This window comes from Montipora capricornis, chromosome 3 (genome assembly GCF_036669925.1).
Source record: "Montipora capricornis isolate CH-2021 chromosome 3, ASM3666992v2, whole genome shotgun sequence".
NCBI lineage: Eukaryota > Metazoa > Cnidaria > Anthozoa > Scleractinia > Acroporidae > Montipora > Montipora capricornis.
The window spans coordinates 29,613,851-29,632,827 of NC_090885.1; the positions used below are offsets into that span (position 1 = coordinate 29,613,851).

At 38.0% G+C, this 18,977-nt stretch overlaps 1 protein-coding gene across 2 annotated transcripts in view; it reads left to right on the forward strand.

Annotated features, from left to right (window-relative positions):
* The window catches only part of LOC138042836 (uncharacterized), a 36,212-nt gene continuing 17,235 nt past the window's right edge, over positions 1-18,977 (forward strand). The window contains exons 1-4 of one of the 2 annotated variants that reach the window (XM_068888867.1): positions 1-219; positions 8,494-12,894; positions 17,352-17,435; positions 18,684-18,840. In XM_068888867.1, the coding sequence (XP_068744968.1) occupies positions 8,554-12,894; positions 17,352-17,435; positions 18,684-18,840 (4,582 nt within the window). In that variant the 5' untranslated portion in view covers positions 1-219; positions 8,494-8,553. The remainder of the gene's footprint in view (positions 220-8,493; positions 12,895-17,351; positions 17,436-18,683; positions 18,841-18,977) is intronic. The other variant, XM_068888866.1, reaches the window with a different exon arrangement.

Below are 18,977 nucleotides of genomic sequence, written 5' to 3' on the forward strand. Positions count from 1 at the left end.
ACTGAAGCGGTTCCCGTTCGTCTCAAGTGGCAGTTGATATCTTTCCAATAGTCAGTACAGCATTACATTTTCGTTGCATTCAGTTGGCGTTGTATTTCTCCTCGGCAAAAGATTGACATTCCCTTGAGATTACTGCTCGGCAGGTCAAGGATAAGGCAAGGTTCTTTTGAGAGCTAGAAATGCGGATAAATCTTGGCGACAAGGAGTTGTTTAGAAAAGGTAAGCTGAAGTCGCGTCTTTGGGGCGATTGGTAGACTGTAGTGGTGACATGTAGCTTAAATTTTTTGGGGATCAAGCTACGTTTTGGACATCTTGATCTGCAAAAGCAACTGTAAAGCTGTTTCCAAAGTCGTGGCTGTATTCCTTAGGTAACTTGTGTTGTGTTGACTCATTGCGTACAAAAGCTATCAAAAATTTCGCGGTGCGAAATCACTAAAAGTTGTTGTTCATTAATTTTGATCCTAATGCTCGTATCTAGTTACTAGATGAGAATTTGTCATAATCGATTGATTTTTAGGCCTGCTTATTCGGTTTCTTGAGCCAAGGGTTAAATGAAACGTGGCTACTATCGAAATCACAAGCGCTTTCAACGAAGTTAATAGCTAGATCAGAGTGAGTCGGATTTCGCGGTCGCCCTTGTTATAGTTAGAACACATGTGGTTGATAATGCTTAATGAAAATTCTTTTCAATAAATGCTTGCGGCGACTTATCAGATCATGGAGCTAAATGTTAAGAAGTAGACCGAATATTGTTTGCGGCGACAAGGCTTTTCTCCAGAGAAAGAAGTACAGATACTGACAGTTTTGCTTGCGAACTGGGTCGGTCAGAAAGTTAAATTTAGATAATTATATCATACGCCCGCTTTACATGTCTAGAGAATATTATCACGTTTCGGCATTTAATTGGGGTCTGTTATACTTATACTCACTTTTTTTTTATCAGGGTTTAATTTTGACTTACACAAAAGAAGGAACTCGTTTGTGAACCGTAGATCATTAATAGTTCAGTCACGCCTCATAACAGGAAATGGAGCACCCTCGAGCTCTGCCTCTCTTCGCTATTGTTAAAGAGATCCGAGAAAATGTTAAATGAGTTGTTAACTTTGGTCGACCTCCTTCATTGTGTTTTATAACATCTATAAATGTTCTCTTTTTGCTGGACATTTGGATTACTTAGTTGATTTCACGGTGGCTCGCTTGCAGAACGAATATTCTTGTGTACTTTATGTTCGCAATGAGAAAGTTTTTGTCATCCAGTAAGATTATATGCTATCGCGTCTTTGTTTTTTTTCAAGCACTTGTGGGTTATGCTTCAATAGTTTTGCGAAGTCCCTTAACTGCAGGCGTTGTGTTATGCAAATTTTGTTGCTTCAAGATTATTCCTCCTATGCTTGGGGTGGCTTTATTTTTGTGTTCTCAGTGATTGCTCCATAAGCTTGAAGCGAAGCATTCCAAATATGGAGTATTAACACAGGAAATCCACCTCTTCGGAGGGTGTGCAGCTTATGATCGAATTTCTCTCCTGCTAAAAGCTAACTACACTTGAAACTGTCAACTTGGAACATGACAGGGATTTTTTAACATCATCAACCATTTTTATTCAGCTTGAGATGTATACATTTTTTTCAATTTTCATCTCAACTAGGTTAAAGAAGAGTTTCTAATTTCCTTAAAACAAATTTATGAAAGGTCCTGAAGCTACATGTAGCTTTGCTGTGAAAAAGCCGAAGCCATTGATGATAGTGGAATTTCTTTTTGTTAATCCAAAATAAACTCTTGAAATGTAAATGTAAACAAGCTAACACTGATATATGAAGCACTTGGATTGAAGATTTCAGGTAACATTTACCAAGCTCCATTTCGACATCAAAATTCCATGTAAAACTTTCTGGAGAGGAGGCAGTGAAAGTTCTTCTGAACTGAGCATTCATTCAATGATGGTAAATACATGTAAATAAATGTGTTTGGAAAAAAGTCAATAATAGGTGTCATTTTTGGTGTCCATTTTTGGGAAAAATTAATTACAGGTGATGCATCTGTCTGTTCAAACAGTCAGAAATGTTTGTGTGTTTGGATGACACACATCTTTTACTCAAAGATGGAATCAGTTTTTTTCTTTAGTACGTAGTAAAGGCTCAAGCATATGCGTGGAGACTGGCTTGGTGCATGTGCAAGCCGGCCTTAAAACTCTTTCTCATCCAAGAGTGATCGGTATGTAAATTCTCTTCACAATTTGAATGAAATGTTAGTCAGATAGGTATTGAGAATAAAGATTATTATCAGTTTAAGAGAAGTGATCTTGATGTAACACCAAATTCTCATGACTACCCAACAAAGAACTCTATAGTACTAGTTGGCAGAACGAATGTTTTGATCGTGGTAATGAAAGGTTAGATTAAGAACCTGAATCAAAATATAAGATCATTAAATTTTGTACTTGGGTGAAAGGCACTCATTTCAGATTCAACATCTGGTAAACATTGGTTGTTCCAGGAAACAAATTTCAGAAACATAGTTCATACCTTGGCTGAGCACTTTATGAAAAGGAATGCAAATGTTTCTAGGGCCAACCTTGGGCATGAAGACACCAGACATTCTTAGTGAGAGGCTAAAAGCATAATTAGATTTTTCTGTTGAGTGTCATGTCTTTGAAGGTCAATTTCAGGGTTAAAATACTTGTTGCTATAGATATGCGTAAATTAAACTACTTGTATTTAAAGCATTTGCAGTATGTAGCTCTTGATATTGAGTAGATTATTAAGGCTCACCTTGCTTGTTTATTTATCCTGGATAAGCCTAATATCATTTATCAGATATTTAAGTGGAGCTGGTACCATTCTATTCTGGATCTTTCCAACACCCATATCATTTTGCATCATTTTTTCTCTAGAGAGTTTACAAAGCAAAGATGCAAGCATGCATGAAATAGCTTATGTATACTGGCTGGCATTGCTTCTGGTTTAAAAACTTATCCATGAACTTGTTGACACTTTTTTGGTAGAAAACAGTGCATTTAAAATTTGTACATGCATTCTTTTAGGTAATGACCAGCCAAGGTACATGGAAGTCTTTAAGTTCAACTCATTTAACTAGATGTGAATAGCTGTATGCCAGCTGGACATTTTCCTCAAGTGCATGGGTATTTTTAAGTTATGGTTGATTGAGATTGTGGTTGAGACTGGGGGTGCAGGGATGGGCGCAGTGGTGAGAGCAATCGTCTCCCACCAATGTGGCCCGGGTTCGATTCGATTTGTTGGTTCTCTACTCTGCACCGAGAGGTTTTTCCAGGGGTTTTCCGGTTTTCCCCTCTCCTCAAAAACCAAAATTTCATTTGATTTGCGTTAACTTGTTAATTTCAATGTATAGTGTCCCCGATTAGGGCTCTATAGCGCTAGAAGATTAGACACTTAAATAAAGTTCCTTCCTTTCCTTTTTATAACAAAGTTGTATCAAACTGATCCTGATCCAGTCATTCAAAATGCACTTGGACTAAAGAGCAATTTGTCCTCTTGGAGTATATTAGGATTCTGTTATAATATTTGTAAAGAACCTGTAGTTCATCTGTCATACATATTCATAAATTATTCTCATTTCAAACTCATCTACTAGTACCTTTGGATTGTCTGTCTCAAAGAAATTTCTCAGTAGTTTAAAATCAACTATCAATTTATGCTTGCCTGTCAGAATACAAACATTTCTAAACAGTTCTCAAAATTTTTGTGGTCGCTTAATTATTAAATGTCATTTCTTTATGTTTACAGGAATGTACAGTATACAGTGGCTTTTTTGTTTTACTTATAGACCTGGTTCCTGTATTCAAAGACTACATATATTTCGCTATGGCATTCTGATTTATCTATTAGCTTCATTGACTTTGGTGTTAAAGTCACCCACCTTCAAAGCAATATGTAAATGAAATGTTTTGCATTCTTTTACACATTAATTATCTGTTCATAGTTGTCTCAACTTTAAACAGAACTGTGGTATTAGGTTTCAGAAAAATAATATCTGACACACTACTTTGAAGATTGTCTGATAATTAACTGTATGTCTTTGGGGAGATCATCAACGTGTAGGTACTGAACAGGCTTATTATATAACACTGGGTTGAAGTTATTCTGCATTGTCCTTTTGAACAAAGGAAACAGGCTCTTTCTTGTTCCTTTCTTAAATCGAGGAGTCATGTTCACTCTTTAAAGCAGTAGGCTGGTGTTTTGTAGTATGAACGTTTGTGCAATAGATTACATGTAGATTGTGAAGGTAGTAAATGGATAGTTTGATTTGAAGATCTTCAAAACATTATAGAATGCATCTATAACACATTTTTGTTTTCAATGTAAATTTTCATCATTCTCAACAAATGATTGTTCCTCAGTAAATATACAATGTACAAGCTGAATTTCATATTCAGGGAGTGTACAGTAGTTTACAGTACAGTTTTAAATGTTAGGGACTATAAAAAGAATCATGGTAGAACCCCAGGTAGGTTATATATACAGTTTTTACCTGAAGGTTGAAAATAATACTTTGTTTGTAGAGTCAATGTACAGCTTTAAGTGTACATGTATGAAAAAACAAACTAAACAAATTTGTCACTCGGATATTTTTAGTGTGAACCAGTCATGCAGTAAACATGACTGCTGGCATGCATGACTTTTCATTCTGCCTGCTGGTAAATGAGGCGAAGGGTGATAGAACTGTACAGGAATAAACATAATAAGCTACTCTTGAAACCCTTAGCTTATAAATAACAGTTTTAGAACAATATCATCTTGAAGCAGTTTTCATTTACTCTCATGCTGTGCAATTTTACCTACAGCTGTAGTTGTACAATATACACCTGAGTCAATGATCAAGAGTGCTGAAAATTAAGGAATGATAGTCCATTAATTTAACCCTTTCACTCCCAATAGTGCCACTTATAGATTTTACTCTGTCTAATGCCAGATGATTTCACTCGTCAATGGGGAACCCCACGGGGCTGAAAGGGTTAAAGGAACATTATTATTTCTCCATTATTTTAATAAGGGTGGTTGATTCAGATTGCACTGACCTACCGTTAGTTTTTTGTTTTGGTCAGAACTTTCTGTGGATATAAAAATGTCTCCTGTATATCCTACTCTACAAAATTAGTTGGGTAGATCGTCACAGTTAGATGAGCAAGCAGGCTTAAATAAATAAATAAAGAAATAAATATTGCTAATGCTAATCACCCTTACTTGCAGTAGAGGACTGAATTGCAAAGGGCGTAGCTCACGACATTGGGCTGAAAGCATACAAAGGCACCTCTGGCTGCCGCTATACAGTCCATGTTTGATGTCGGAGCACAGCGCCACGTGACAGCTAGATGTTAATTAGCTGTGAGTCGATTTTGATGAGGGAGGAAAACCGGAGTACCCGGAGAAAAACCCTCGATTCAGGTTGAGATCGACTGAAACTCAGCCCACATGTCGGCTGAGGCCAGAGTTGGCTCACAGTGGTGGGAGGCCCGATAGATAACCACTAAGCCACCCTGACACCCGTTAAGGCTTGGCTTGAACGGGATCCAAACCCATGACCGTGTGATTGCAGTGCACTGAAAGGAAAGGAGAGAAACTTTTAATTATTTACATGTCTAGTCTTCTAAAATTGGAGCACTAATTGGGGACACTGTAAACTGATATTAACAAATTAATTCAAATCAAATCAAATGTTGGTTTTTGAGAAGGGGAAATCCGGAGTACCCAGATAAAAACCTCTTGGAGCAGATTAGAGAACCAACAAACTAATAACCCACATGTGACACCGAGTCTGGGAATTGGATCTAGGACCACATTGGTGAGTGCTCTCACCACTAGCGAGCTCATGAGAGGCTTTCTTTGGGTAATCTAGAGACCCTCAAGGACAGACAAATTGAATTATGTAATAATATTTTTATTCAATTATGTCTGAGCCATGTCACAAGCTACATGTAAGCCATCTTTTACCAGACCTAAATGAACCACACTATTGTCTCTGTAGGCAGCCGCAGTTTAAGCGCCCTGTCATCTGTACAAAACGCTACATGAACGTAAAGCCAATAGTTTTATAACCTTTTAGATATAGCCTGCAAATAGTTATATAATTTTTTTTATTCATACTTACATTGTAAATAGTCATGCAATTCAGCCTTTCGGCTGCTAGATGATATTTTAATAAACCTATCTATCTATCTATCTATCTATCTAAAACTTTGTACCAAATGTGCAATGCTCAGAACTTAACAAACCATTACTCATTTCCCTGCGAAAAGCCAAATCTCCAAGCGATAATTTCACTTAACATATCACTTCTGGGTACTACTATCACCCGTTTGTATGAATAATCAAGATCTTCTTGTACAGTTATTGAAGATTTTGATGCAATATTTTAGCACTCCAATTTCCCTATGACCACTGCCATTCAACCAGAGCTCCACTATTTCGTTGTGGACGTTATCTGGCAAAGATCTGCCTTGCTGTTTAAAAGGATTGGTAGAATTCACATCACATTGGAGAAAACACAAAGTTTCCAACTTTGCTGTGAACTTTGTCCGTAAGTTCGTACGGACTTTCGAAGTGAAGTTGTTAAGTTGCAAATTTCATTGGCCTGTTGACAAAGAACTTTTCAACTACCTGCCCAAGTTCTCTAGGTTGGCAACCAAGCTCGGAAATGGCTCGGCCAATGTTTTGTGAAATGCAGTGTAAGTTAAACCTTGGCATGACTAAGTTATTGGACCTAGACAGAAGAAGTTTGTGAGTAGGCCTATAGTTACTAATAAGATCAGAAAGGTGTACAGGGACTAAGTCATTAACACATTTAAAAGCGAATACCAAGATTTTAAACTTCATATGCTGATTCATAGGTAACCAATTTACTTCTAAAATTTTTGCTTTACAATAGACGTAATGTGGTCATGCTTCTTGGTCAATGTAATTAAACGAGCAGCGGCATTCTGACTACTGTGAAGTCTGTAAATAAGATATTCAGGTAAACCACAAAAAAGCGAGTTGCAATAGTCTAATTTAACAGTAATAAAAGAGTGCATTAATATCTGATAATCTCTGCAGTTTCAAAACTAAAAAACTGCCTAATCAAAAACTGCTTAAACTTACATGTATATCCTGTATTAGCATGTGACATGATTTTGGAATGTGAAATTTCATTTATAAAATAATAATTATTAGGATAGTACACGCACTCTCATTGGTCAATAGCTGTATTTAGATGAGAATATGCAAACATGGCTGTGACATCCTTTGAATTTTGATTGGTTTTGTGTTGTCAGACGTGTGTTTTGATTGGCTGGTAGGAAATAATTATGAGCATGTATCAAGAAAATCACTCTCAATCAAGAAGTAAAAAAACCAGCATTTTCCTTCTTTTGTCGAATTAATTTTGAGAAATATTTATAAAAGCGATAGAGAACTTTTTGCTGTGTTTACATAGCCTCATCTACACTCTCGGGGAGTTGGGAGAATTCTTGACAGTTACGCAAACCCGAGACACAGCCTTTTTGATTAAGTTTTGGGCCAAAAATGGCGGGTCTGGCTTATGCACTAGACCATTGCTCTCAGAGGGAGTAAACTGGCTTGTAGGGGTCACAAATTGAACTGAAAACCTTCAGTAACTAAAGATTAAAGATATTGAAACCTTTAGTTGATCACTGTTTTCGGTGGTTATAGAAGTGGTGGCTCCTAAAAGAGCCGTTTGTCCGCATCTTCAGGTTCTAAACCCGAACCTTGCTCACCAGTAGTTCTTTCAAGCGTTTCATTTGCACTTTGTTTAAGCAGTTAATCTCTAACTGGCATGGTATCCCCATTCCTCCACACAGCTGCTTACAACATACTATGACCGATCACCTCAACACTGGTTTCTCAATTACGTGCAAGAAAATACCACGCTATTCGGGAGAGCTTGTGAGGCAAATGGCTGACCGTTTCATTGCCCTCACTACTTTCACGGCGTGTTTGTCCATGGGGTTGTTAAACTCTTGTTTAAGCAACAAGTTTTTCTCTGATCGATGGCTCCCAAACGTCTTGATAAACATGATATCCACGCAAAGCTGACGCTAAAGCAAACGTTTCCATGTCCAGATTTCCCCCGTTAAATGACTGCGTCATTTTGCATCGTTCTCCTGCACTTTTTTCGTGCAAATTATATTGTTTTCATTTCAACTGAGGGCTTTAGCAATGAATACAACTGTTGTCAGTCACAGGGAATAGGGAAACCGATTAAAAAGAAGCTTTTAAAAGGTATTTTCATGGTTGATTAACTTATTAATGTCACTGCAAATACACAACATTGGATTTTGTCAAGTTTATTGCTTACATCTGTGAACAAACAACCAACTTTTTTTACCTTTTTTTTTTTGGAATTCTTATATATTTCCAAAATCATGCTTGAATGTTGGGGGTGCGACTTATACACGAGTCTTTACGGTATATCTTTACCTTGATTGTGACTAATATTTTGGCCTCTCTGTCTGTTTTTCAGTGATACTCTTGCCACACCAGGAGCCACAATGACAATCTTGTGGCTAGCGTGGATAATAAGATGAGTGGCAAGGAAAAGCCGGGAGTGACTCGTCGCCTTAACCGTGGAAGGAGTGCTCATGACAGCAAGGCTAAAACTGATTCTGGATGCTTTGTTGATGAGGAACTTGAAAGGAATGGTAGCAGCGACAGCTCACAAGGATCCATCAGTTCATCACCAGTGAAAGACACACATTCCAAAAAAAATAAATCTTTTGAAAAAGGTTGTAAAACAGATAGCGATCACACTCCAGTACCTTCCCCCGAGCCAACTATTATTTCTGGAAATGGTCCAGAAATGGTTAATGATTGTGCTGTCGCTAGTGATAAAAATGAGAACATTGTTGGGAAGACCCAAAAAGCCAGTGATTTTTATTGCTTGTATTACAGTGCATCACCAGAGGGAACATTGAAAATCAGGGACAGCAGCAAGGTGAAAAATAGACCTCCAGTCCCTCCCAAACCTAAGACTAGACGAGGAAGTGCACCTCCATCCACTTTTAACAACATTGAAAGGTTTCATCAGAAAGAGTCTGACGCAAACAAACGTTTCTCGTACAGTGAATATCAAGAAAGGAGTTCAAAACCTGTTCTTGAGAATTCTGAGGACTGGAACAAAAGGAGGTCTGTTGAAGAGAGGGTCCTCTTCTTTGAAGCATTTGCCCAAGATGGTGTTTTGGAGAGCTCAGTACCCAGTCGTGTTCAAGCATCAAGCTTGATGAGTTTATCAGACATTCAAAATGATGGCAAAGAGGACATGCTTTCTAGGTCTGAAAATGGCTTGCACAATGATCATAATGATTTGGAGAGGATTCCTCCCTTGGCTGACTCTGGCGACGTCTCCAATGAGAGCAACACTGACTACCGGTATGAAGCATGTAATTTTAGCAATTATGCAGATCATGTTGCCCCACTAGTTGAAGAGGAAGAATTTGCAGTTGATGGAAGCAACTTACACGAGTCAACAATTAACAATACACCATGTGAAAACCCACATGTGTTCAGTTTGGAAGGAGGGTGTCTTGACTGTGATAGTAAAATTTGTGATACTGAGTCCGCTGATCATCTTGCGGATGATGGAAGTCAAAGTGAGGTCATCATTTCCTTTAACAGTAGGCCAGAATACGTCATGGATCATTTGGTTGACAGAGGAACAAGATTGGGTACACATAAAAATGATATTAGGGAGATTCAACCAGGATTTGATTGTTTTGATTACACTGTTCCAGCAAATAATGAGTTGCAACGTGTTGCATCAAATGAACATACATCCTTTGGAGTCACAAGACAACCCAAAGAAGACAGCCACAATTCAATGAGCAATGTTGAAAGTGCACGAGAGAGGAGGGATTCAAGGGGAAGTCTTGTGAACCCTCGAGTGAATGAAATCAAACAAGATTTGTTGATTGGTTCAAGACAAAGACGGGACATTTTCAAGCAAAGGCGTCCAGGGTCAATTGCTGGAATCTCAAGATCTCATTTTGAGACAGACTTGACCAGTGAACTGAAAAGAAGATCTTGGTCTTTCAGTGAGCCACGATCAACTGAGATCAATAATTACTTTGTGGAAAAAGGTCACCAAAGTCCTTCCATGAAAACAAATGGGTCGTTAGAGAAAGACCTTACATCACCGTCAGTTCATTATTGTCACTCAGACAAAACATGGCAAAGAAGATCAAGTAACCAAACTCAAGAAAGGAGTAAGTGGGATTCTCTCCGTAGGCCAAGACCTGGATCTTTTGACTACTCAGGTTACAGTTCTGATGATAGCAGTGTTCATTCAGAGCCATTGTTCCAGCCGCTACAATGTCGACCATGCATAAGCAAAGGTCACATTTTCAAAAGCACATCTGTTGATTCGAGCATTGCTGCTGTAGGCAATGGGACACCATGTTTAGACAGGATATATCAAAGGGGGTTTCGACATTCCCCTGGAAACAGGAATCCTTTCTACGCCCTTAGAAGACAATCTGCTGATTTTGGAGGCAACACAGTTCATTTTGAACTACATAACCAGGTGCAGATGCCTTGCCCCCAAACACTAAGGCGTTCCTCATCAAATGCGACATGTAGTTCCTCTAGTGATTCAGAAGTGGAAAGGATCTTTAATAATTCAGAGGTCACAGATACTGCTTCTCATCAGATACTGAAACCTGCCTTTCATGGTAGGATAGTAACAGCTTCCCCAAAACAGAAAATAACTGCAATGGAGGCTCTTTTTGGCCCTCAGCCAACAACTAATGTATACAATACTGGGCAGTCAAGTTCAAAATCTGAACGTTATGGGCCAAAAGCTCCTTTTGAGGGGATTGCAGATATTTCACCTCAGCCAACAGAGGATGGTTTATTATTTGAAGAGCTAGCTGAGGATCAAGAAACAGGATTGCTTGATCAAGACCCAAGAGAGGTTGAAGAGCCAGGCCTTGAATTTGATGATACTGACTACAGTGAATTTTATACCAGGTGTGAAGACAAGGATAGCTTGATAAGGGCTGAAGCAATAAACATCAAAAAGCTTCTAGAGTCTCCACAAACTGTTCTACCTGATCCTGACATTGAGTCTGCAGTGATGACTGCAACAGAGAGACGGGTATTGTCTCCACCTTCAGACGATAAGACAGCTTCCAGGAGTCATATTTCAGGCAATAGAATTTCCAAGGCAAAGGATTATGATAGTAAGCAATGTTGCGAATCTTGTCAACAGCACAGGGGAACTCAAACACCTTCTGCTGATGTTTTTAAGGCTTTATCTCCTCCACCCTCAGTTGGAACTCAAACTCCACCCTTAGCACTTTCGCAAGAACTACTTCCATCATCACTTTTAAAAGAACTTCAAAAAGATTTGCAGGCTCCACCACCGGAGATAATAAGAACAATGTCTCCTATTACTTTGCAAGGGGAAGATTTCTCATCAGAAAGGCATTTCAGAGCTGTTTCTCCGTCCTCTGACCCATTTGCAGATACAGATACTTTCTCTGCTTTGCAGAATAATGACAGAGCTGTCTCTGTAGAGGAACTCTTACAAATTCTTGCCAACATGAAGGTTGGTCCACGAGATGACACACCAAAACAAAGACCTGTCTCAGTGCAGAAGTATAACACTTACAGTTCTTCTTCTCTGAATGAGTACAACAGGTCAAGCACCAAGAGTCTTCCAAGCAGCTGGCACCAGTTAAATAAACACACACGTGTGCATGACAACAGCAGTGAAGATTTCAGACGACCCAAAGGTACTCCACCTAGGTCTTCGAAGAGTTATGATTGCCTGAGACGAGGAATTGCTTATAAAGACAAGCAACAGGGTGCAAGTCAAGTGCAGGCAAACGTTGAAAGAAGAGGTAGCAGAGAAGACATTCGTCAAAAGCTCTTGGAGTGGAGACTTAGATCACAGCTGTTTGAAGAAGTAGTGGAATGCTCAGAAGAGAGGCGCAAATTGGCAAAAGCCACTGATTCGAAAATTATGAAAATTTCTTTTGATGGAAGTGAAGCGACTGACAATATTGAAACTGAAAGCAAATTGACAAGGACTCATAGTCTGAAAAGACCCCGTAAAGATAGGGCCTTTTCTCAGAGGGAGAGAAGTGAAGTTGAAGTCAGCAGCTCTGTTAAAAAACAAAATGTTGAAGAAAGACAGCAGCAGTTAAATTTGTGCCCCTCTGTGAAACCTGATAGCGAAGAAGTTAAAGAGAATGAAGCAGTCCAAGATGGCTCCATAAGATCATCAGTAGAAGAGAGAACATTTGATCTAATCTCTGACTCTCTTAGTCTAGAAAAGCTCCAGAATGCAGTTGATGAACCAGCATTGCGGGAAGTAGCCAGCCCTGAGGGTATTGACATTTTCATAGATTACAGGAAAAAGAATGGTTTGCACATAACCAGCACACCAAAGCCTCCACCCTATCCTGGCGAAAGTATAGTTTGTAGGGATTCCATGGCAGGTAAAACAACCTGCAACAAAACCGTCTCAGAAAATTTAAATGCCGAAAAAGCATGCAGTGTTACTGTCACAGAAGACTGTGCCATAGATGTTGAATCCCAAGGAGATGCTTCTTCTTCATCATACTCTTCTGATGACGATCATTTTGGAGAATTTGGTGGTAGTACTGATACAGTTGTCTTTGTTGACACTGAGCAAAGCTCAGGAATTTCCCTGGTACCTGATCTTGATTCTCTTGACATGAAACTTGGAAGCAACAACCAGTTTCCAGGGCATAAAACTGACAATGGAAGAGATGACGGCCACCTTGATGTTTTGTTAGGAGAAGTACGCAGATCACTCAACCTCGAATTCGTGGACTCTGACATTTTAGACAAAGCCATTGAAAAGTTCAAGCAACGTGTATCTCCAAGCTCTCAATACAAGGTACAGCACACATGTTTTAAGTAATGTATTACAATATAATGAGCTTAATCATGAAGACAGAGAGAAAGGGAATACTGTGGAAGTGGTTAAAGATTATTATAGTGAGTATGTGTGGATGATAATAAAAAAAATCTGCGAGACGACAATGATAATAATAATAATAATAATAATAATCAGGAATTTCCCTGGTACCTGATCTTGATTCTCTTGACATGAAACTTGGAAGCAACAACCAGTTTCCAGGGCATAAAACTTACAATGGAAGAGATGACGGCCACCTTGATGTTTTGTTATTATTATTATTATTATTATTATTATGATTTGTCAGTCAACTGTTGACATAACAAAGCTCTCAGAGTTCAGGGTCAAGTTGTTCTCCACTTGTCTTCAAGAGTTGTTATGCCCTGGTTTTCTCCCATCAGAACACAAACATTGGAATGGATTTTCTTTGATTTGATTTCCCTAAGGGTTGTAACTTCCCTCAATATTATTGTAAATAAATTATAAAGAAATAGGTACATGTACTTAATTAATTGACTGCTCTCCCAGGGGCTTTTCAGGCCGATGGAACTTTGTTGAAACAAATACAATAATAATCATGAAATCTTTAAACCAGGAAACCACAGATAGCAAGTCTACAACAAGTTGCAAAAATGGTGAGACGCGCCCGTTAAAAAAACACCTTTTCTACCTTTCCATTCCCACCAAATCTAGAATTTAATCATTTCCCACCTCCCCCCTCCCTCTCCCTCTTTCAATGTTGACTGTTCAAGTTTTCCACATGATTTGATATTGCTAGCAACATTGATAAGGGGGGGAAGGGGGTTGCAGTGTGGGAGAGATGGGGGAAGCTACTAACACCCCAAGAAGGCAAAGTGTCTCCACTATTTTTGCAACTTGTTGTAGCACCCTAAAATAATTCTTGGCCACACTGCCACCCCAATCCCAACCCTCCCCCCCTTCTTCCCTAGAAAAAACCCCCTGAAATATGGACCCTTTAATTGAAGACAATTTTTATGATTGGCTCTGAGGAAATTTTGTGGAGTGAAGCTCTTTTGTCCAGGTCTGCATGCTCAATGTTGATAGTTGTCAGGCTCATCAGCTTAGCTCACCACACAGAGTCCTCTGTTGCTTAGGGGTTAAAGCACTTGGCTAGAGCACCAAGGGTTTTAGGTCATCTGGGACTTTTGCTAGGGAGTCAGCTGTATGTCAGATTTACATGTATCTTTCAAACAATGGCTGTGTGTACAAAATTAGTACAAATGCAGCTGTTTTTGCAATAATCGTTTGGCAGGTAGAAAAGTTGGATTCAGATATCTCACCTTGGATCAAATGAAAAACAGTTTTGTAAACCATAACTACATGTATTATAATTTTGATTTTGCCCTGATTTCACCAAAGATTAGGGCTAGGGGGATTTCTCGAGGACTTATCATTTTTTTTATGTCAATCCGAAGTGAGCAATTCGAATTGATCTGGGCCGACTTTTACCCTTGCCTACCTAGCAGTGTTTTCCTTGCACTCAGGCTAAATTTTGTGATGACTCCATCCTTTTCAAAGTGCAATTTGTATGATGGTGTTCTTGAAAAGAATTATTGTTGAGACCTCTGAAGCTCTATTTCACAGTTGATTATCAACACATAGGTGTTGTCCCTCTGTATAAACGTTTTCCTACTGTTAGGGTCTAATTGTTAAATAGTCATTATTATATCTCTCAGATAGTATGTGCGCTGTGATGGGCTAAATTAGCAGGCCGTATTCTAAAGTGCAGCCTGCTTTAGGGCCTGCTATAAGGCCCACTAAAATTGGAACTTTTGATAAAACAATCATTCCCTAGTAAGTTTGTCATGTGGTTTCTGTTACATAAACTTGTAACTGTTTGAATTTTGCAAGCAACTATTTCAAACAGCCAAGAAGATTTAGTTTTTTGGATTTTTACATGGCAATCTCTGTGGCAGTTGAACCTTCTGCCTGACTTCTACTAGTTTCCTTGCCCACGTGCCGGATTAACGTCAGATATACATGTAATAAATATCTTACTAACCTCGTTTTCTCGGTCTGTACTGTAAGTTATGGATCCTCGTTTTTCCCATTGATTTATCTTGGGCCGTAAATCAATGGGAAAAAGCTTGGTCTCTAACTTACAGTACAGACCTCAAACTCGGTTAGTAAGAGGTATATAGATTTCCTAAAGATACTTGTACATGTTCAGGTATGTTTAAAATAATTATTTTGTTTGTAACTTTGCCAGTTGGATTTTATTTAATTAATTAACCTATACTCAGCTCTATCAGGATGTCCCTTGTCTAGCTTACTAAATTACAATCAAGGCCATTTGGACTGTAATAACGTTTATTAATTTAATTGATTTAAAGGTCAGTTTGACCTAAAACATGAAGTGCTGTACATTGTATGTGATGTTCAAGTGATTGTGCAAAGGTGATGATGTCATAAGTAGGACCATGACCTAGTCATTAGAAGGGCCTTTATTTTGAAAGGAAAGAAGATATTATGACATGACTTTAAAAACCCTTTCAAGCAGTCAGCAATTTAACCCTGTATACAATTTAGGCTTTTAGTTTTAAGACTACAGTACTGTAATTTGCAGAGGATTTGGATGAAACTAGATCTGCAAATAAAAGATATCAAGTTGTCACTGTGTTAATTACAAATGTGATAAAAATCAAGGGAATAAAATGTGAAGAATGTCAAATCATTGGAAAGAAACTCAAGGGCTCTTTGCTGGCACAATCTGTTTCAATATCTGTGCCAGAAATTGGCAATTCATTTGTTTTGCATTAGGCTTTCCTTCTTGTGGCACACTCAGGTATTGTACTGAAGTTGTTTTGCATGGTTTTCTAGTTTGAAAGTGATTTAGTTTTCTTTGAGTCTCCAAAACTCTTCCAAGAGTTGTTTGACTTGCAGCAGTTTTGTAGTTCATTGTTACGTGGTTTTATCATTTTAAGAAACAATGTCTTTCCCTTAGAGATATTTAGTTCATAGCATTTTTACCAGTGTAGGCAACTTCAACTTCCATTAGTATTTAACTGAAAAAACACTTTGATGGATAAAGGTGAAGGCTTCCTTGATCAAGTATTAAGTTTGAGCTCACATATAAATCTGAGAAGGAAATCCTGTGTCACATTCTTGATGAGATTGAATATTGCCCATTAGTTGAATTTTGAAAAGAGTAGCCAATTTTGACCAGGAATTTACAATTTCCTTTAATTTGCAGAAGTTGTATTGTTTAGCGCATGTGGTAGACTTAATGGATATTGCCAATTTTTTCCTTTTCATGTACTGTTTAAACATTAAAATTAAAGTCTCCTTGAACCTAGAAACTTAAATCTAGGAACTTGAAGTCCTTAGGTTAGTTGTGTAGTCAAGTTCGTTCTTTTGAGTTCATGACATATTTAATGGATCCTAACTCTGCCAAAAAAGCTTTGAAACATACCACATCAACAGCATAATCCATCACAACCAGCAGATGTTGAGTGTTCACTGGATTGTGGCAATCTAGATAACTGAATTAAGAGAATTTTGTTTTAAATATGTAATGATTACATCATAAAGTGATGCAATACTGTAAGCCCTTCCATAAACTCATATGATGGCTTAGAAGCAAAAAAAAAATTAACACTGACCTTCTGCATTGTTTTTTAAAAAAATCCTAATCATTAACCTTTGAGAGGTTTTACTAAATGCATCTGTTTTACACTGTAATGCTTAGAAAATCAAAATTGCATAAACTGTAATTAGTGCAACAGTCTTTGATATGATGCGTAAATGTAAAGTTGTAATGTTACAGTACTGGTCAAATGCAAGTTGACAGTCTCTTGAAACTTGATTCTCGAAAACTTTGTGAACGGAGGCTCAAGTTGAGTTTTGAGAATTCGAGGTCTTTCAAGAAATTATCGAGAAAGTTTGCAAGTGACTTAGGAATTCATACCAAAAAAAAAAAAACTTGACAAGCTGCCCATGTGTGTTAAAAGTACATGTACACAGTCACAGGTGTGCAGTCAGGCGGAATGAAGAGGTCTCAGTTTGAGAGTTTTTTTTCTCTGCAGCATAACAATATGCTTATGATACGTAGTTTCATGTAAATATTATTGTCCACGAATTTCTGCTTTGATGCTGGGCAGTTCAGTTTCACCAGTAGCTTCATAATAATAATAATAATAATAATAATAATAATAATAATAATAATAATAATGACAACTGCATAAATGTGCAGTACATTTTGGGGTGTTGTGGAGGTTATATAATAAAAATTCAGTTTATTTTTGATGATGATTTTTTTTCTTAAGAGGTTTATACTTTATTGGGGGGCTGAAGGATTTAACGTTGGCATAAAAGATGGTGGTGCTACAAACAGTGATGTTTGCTGGATGTTTTATTTGGAAAAATAATTTCAGCACTGACTTTCTTTCACGTGATTAACTTTCATTGTGTTCTAGGCATTATCCAGCGGTCTGGGTATGGAGGCATGTGTTGCTCTCCAGCAAGCTGACGAGCTGCAGGGAATTATCAGTGAAATCAAAGTAAGTGCATGTTTGGGCGAGAGTCCATCACCCAAGAGTAAGATTTACCCAAATTGGCGTAGTCCCCATCAGCGTCAGAAAAGTGCCTATTTTTAAAGTGCCCCTGTGATCAAAAAAACCACTTCCTTTTTTCCTTCAGATTTTGAAAGTGTGTTTGCTTAACACCTGACTGGCAAAATTTTGAGCTTTGATTTTTATCCAAAGGCCGTTTACTTTGAGTGTAAGTTTTGGATTTCACAGTCCGCCATTACTCACGTTCAAAACTGACCGTTTGGACCTCAGACGGTTGGATCCAGGGAAAAGTGACGTGAGAGGCTCACTAGCTTAAAATTTCAGCGTGTGAACGCAGCTTATTATGTATGCAAAGCGTGAGTTTAAAAGTCTGAGAGCCCAAAACCCCCGTGCTGCATATAAATTCTGCGGCGTACACACGTATTGCATTCTTAAACTAGTGAGCCTTTGACGTCATTTTCTCCTCGATCCAGCTCTCTCAAGAACATAATGTTAGTAATGGCGGACCATTAAATAGGAAAATTACAGTTAAAGTAAAGAGGTGTCTTTTTGAAATCAAGGCTTAAAACGTGGGTCACTTAGTGTTTTGTTAACATAGTTTTGAAATCCAAAGAAAAATATGAATTGATTTTTTGGTCACAGGGGCACTTTAAACCAAGTATTGCTGGAAAATAAACATTAAGACCAAATCGGCTAACTCAATGTTGTGCCCAATTCAAACCCTTTGGAAATAAAACCTTTTTTTCCAGTTATTTAAATACACTGTATCATTTAAATGTGAATGCTATGTTATAAAGCAAAATTAATACAATACACAAAAGAATCTTAACTCCATGAGAGTTGAATTGGATACAACATTAAGTGGGCTATTAACATTTATTTTCCCGCAAAAGTTGGTTTAAAAATAAACACTTTTCTGATGCTGATGATGATACCAGATTCTTACTATTGGGTAAGGGGATCTTGGTTTGAGAGAGAAAACATGTTCTGCTGATGGTGGGTTATGTAACCTTGTTGGTGTTAGGGGCATCATTGCAAGTCAATTTCTATCCATAAATGAGCAACAAATATCATTTAGAGGGTGGGTGTAAACTAATAATAATTATTATTGATCTGGATAAAGAATTGGGCTAACGTTGTCCATCCAGTGAAAGGAGAGGAAGATCCCATATATAATTATCTATATTTGGATAAATCTGAACTCTGAAAGTGTTTATTAAATGCTTACATGACCAGGGAGAACTGAAATTGCTTCATGATGAGAATGATATGCTGCGTGAACAAGTTGTTAATCTAGCCAATCAGCAAACAAATGGAGAGACCACAGAAAACAGTAGTACAGAGTCAGCAGAGAGACTTGAAAACCTATGCAAACTGTACAGGCCAAAACAGGGTGAGTCAGCAAAAGGATCTTTTCGTTTTCATCAACCTATGCATTTTGGTTTTCTTTATGTTATCCCCATTTTAATGGTTTTCATAGTACATGTAGCACTTAAGGCTTCCCTTATGTTCTGAGTCACACTTCCATTT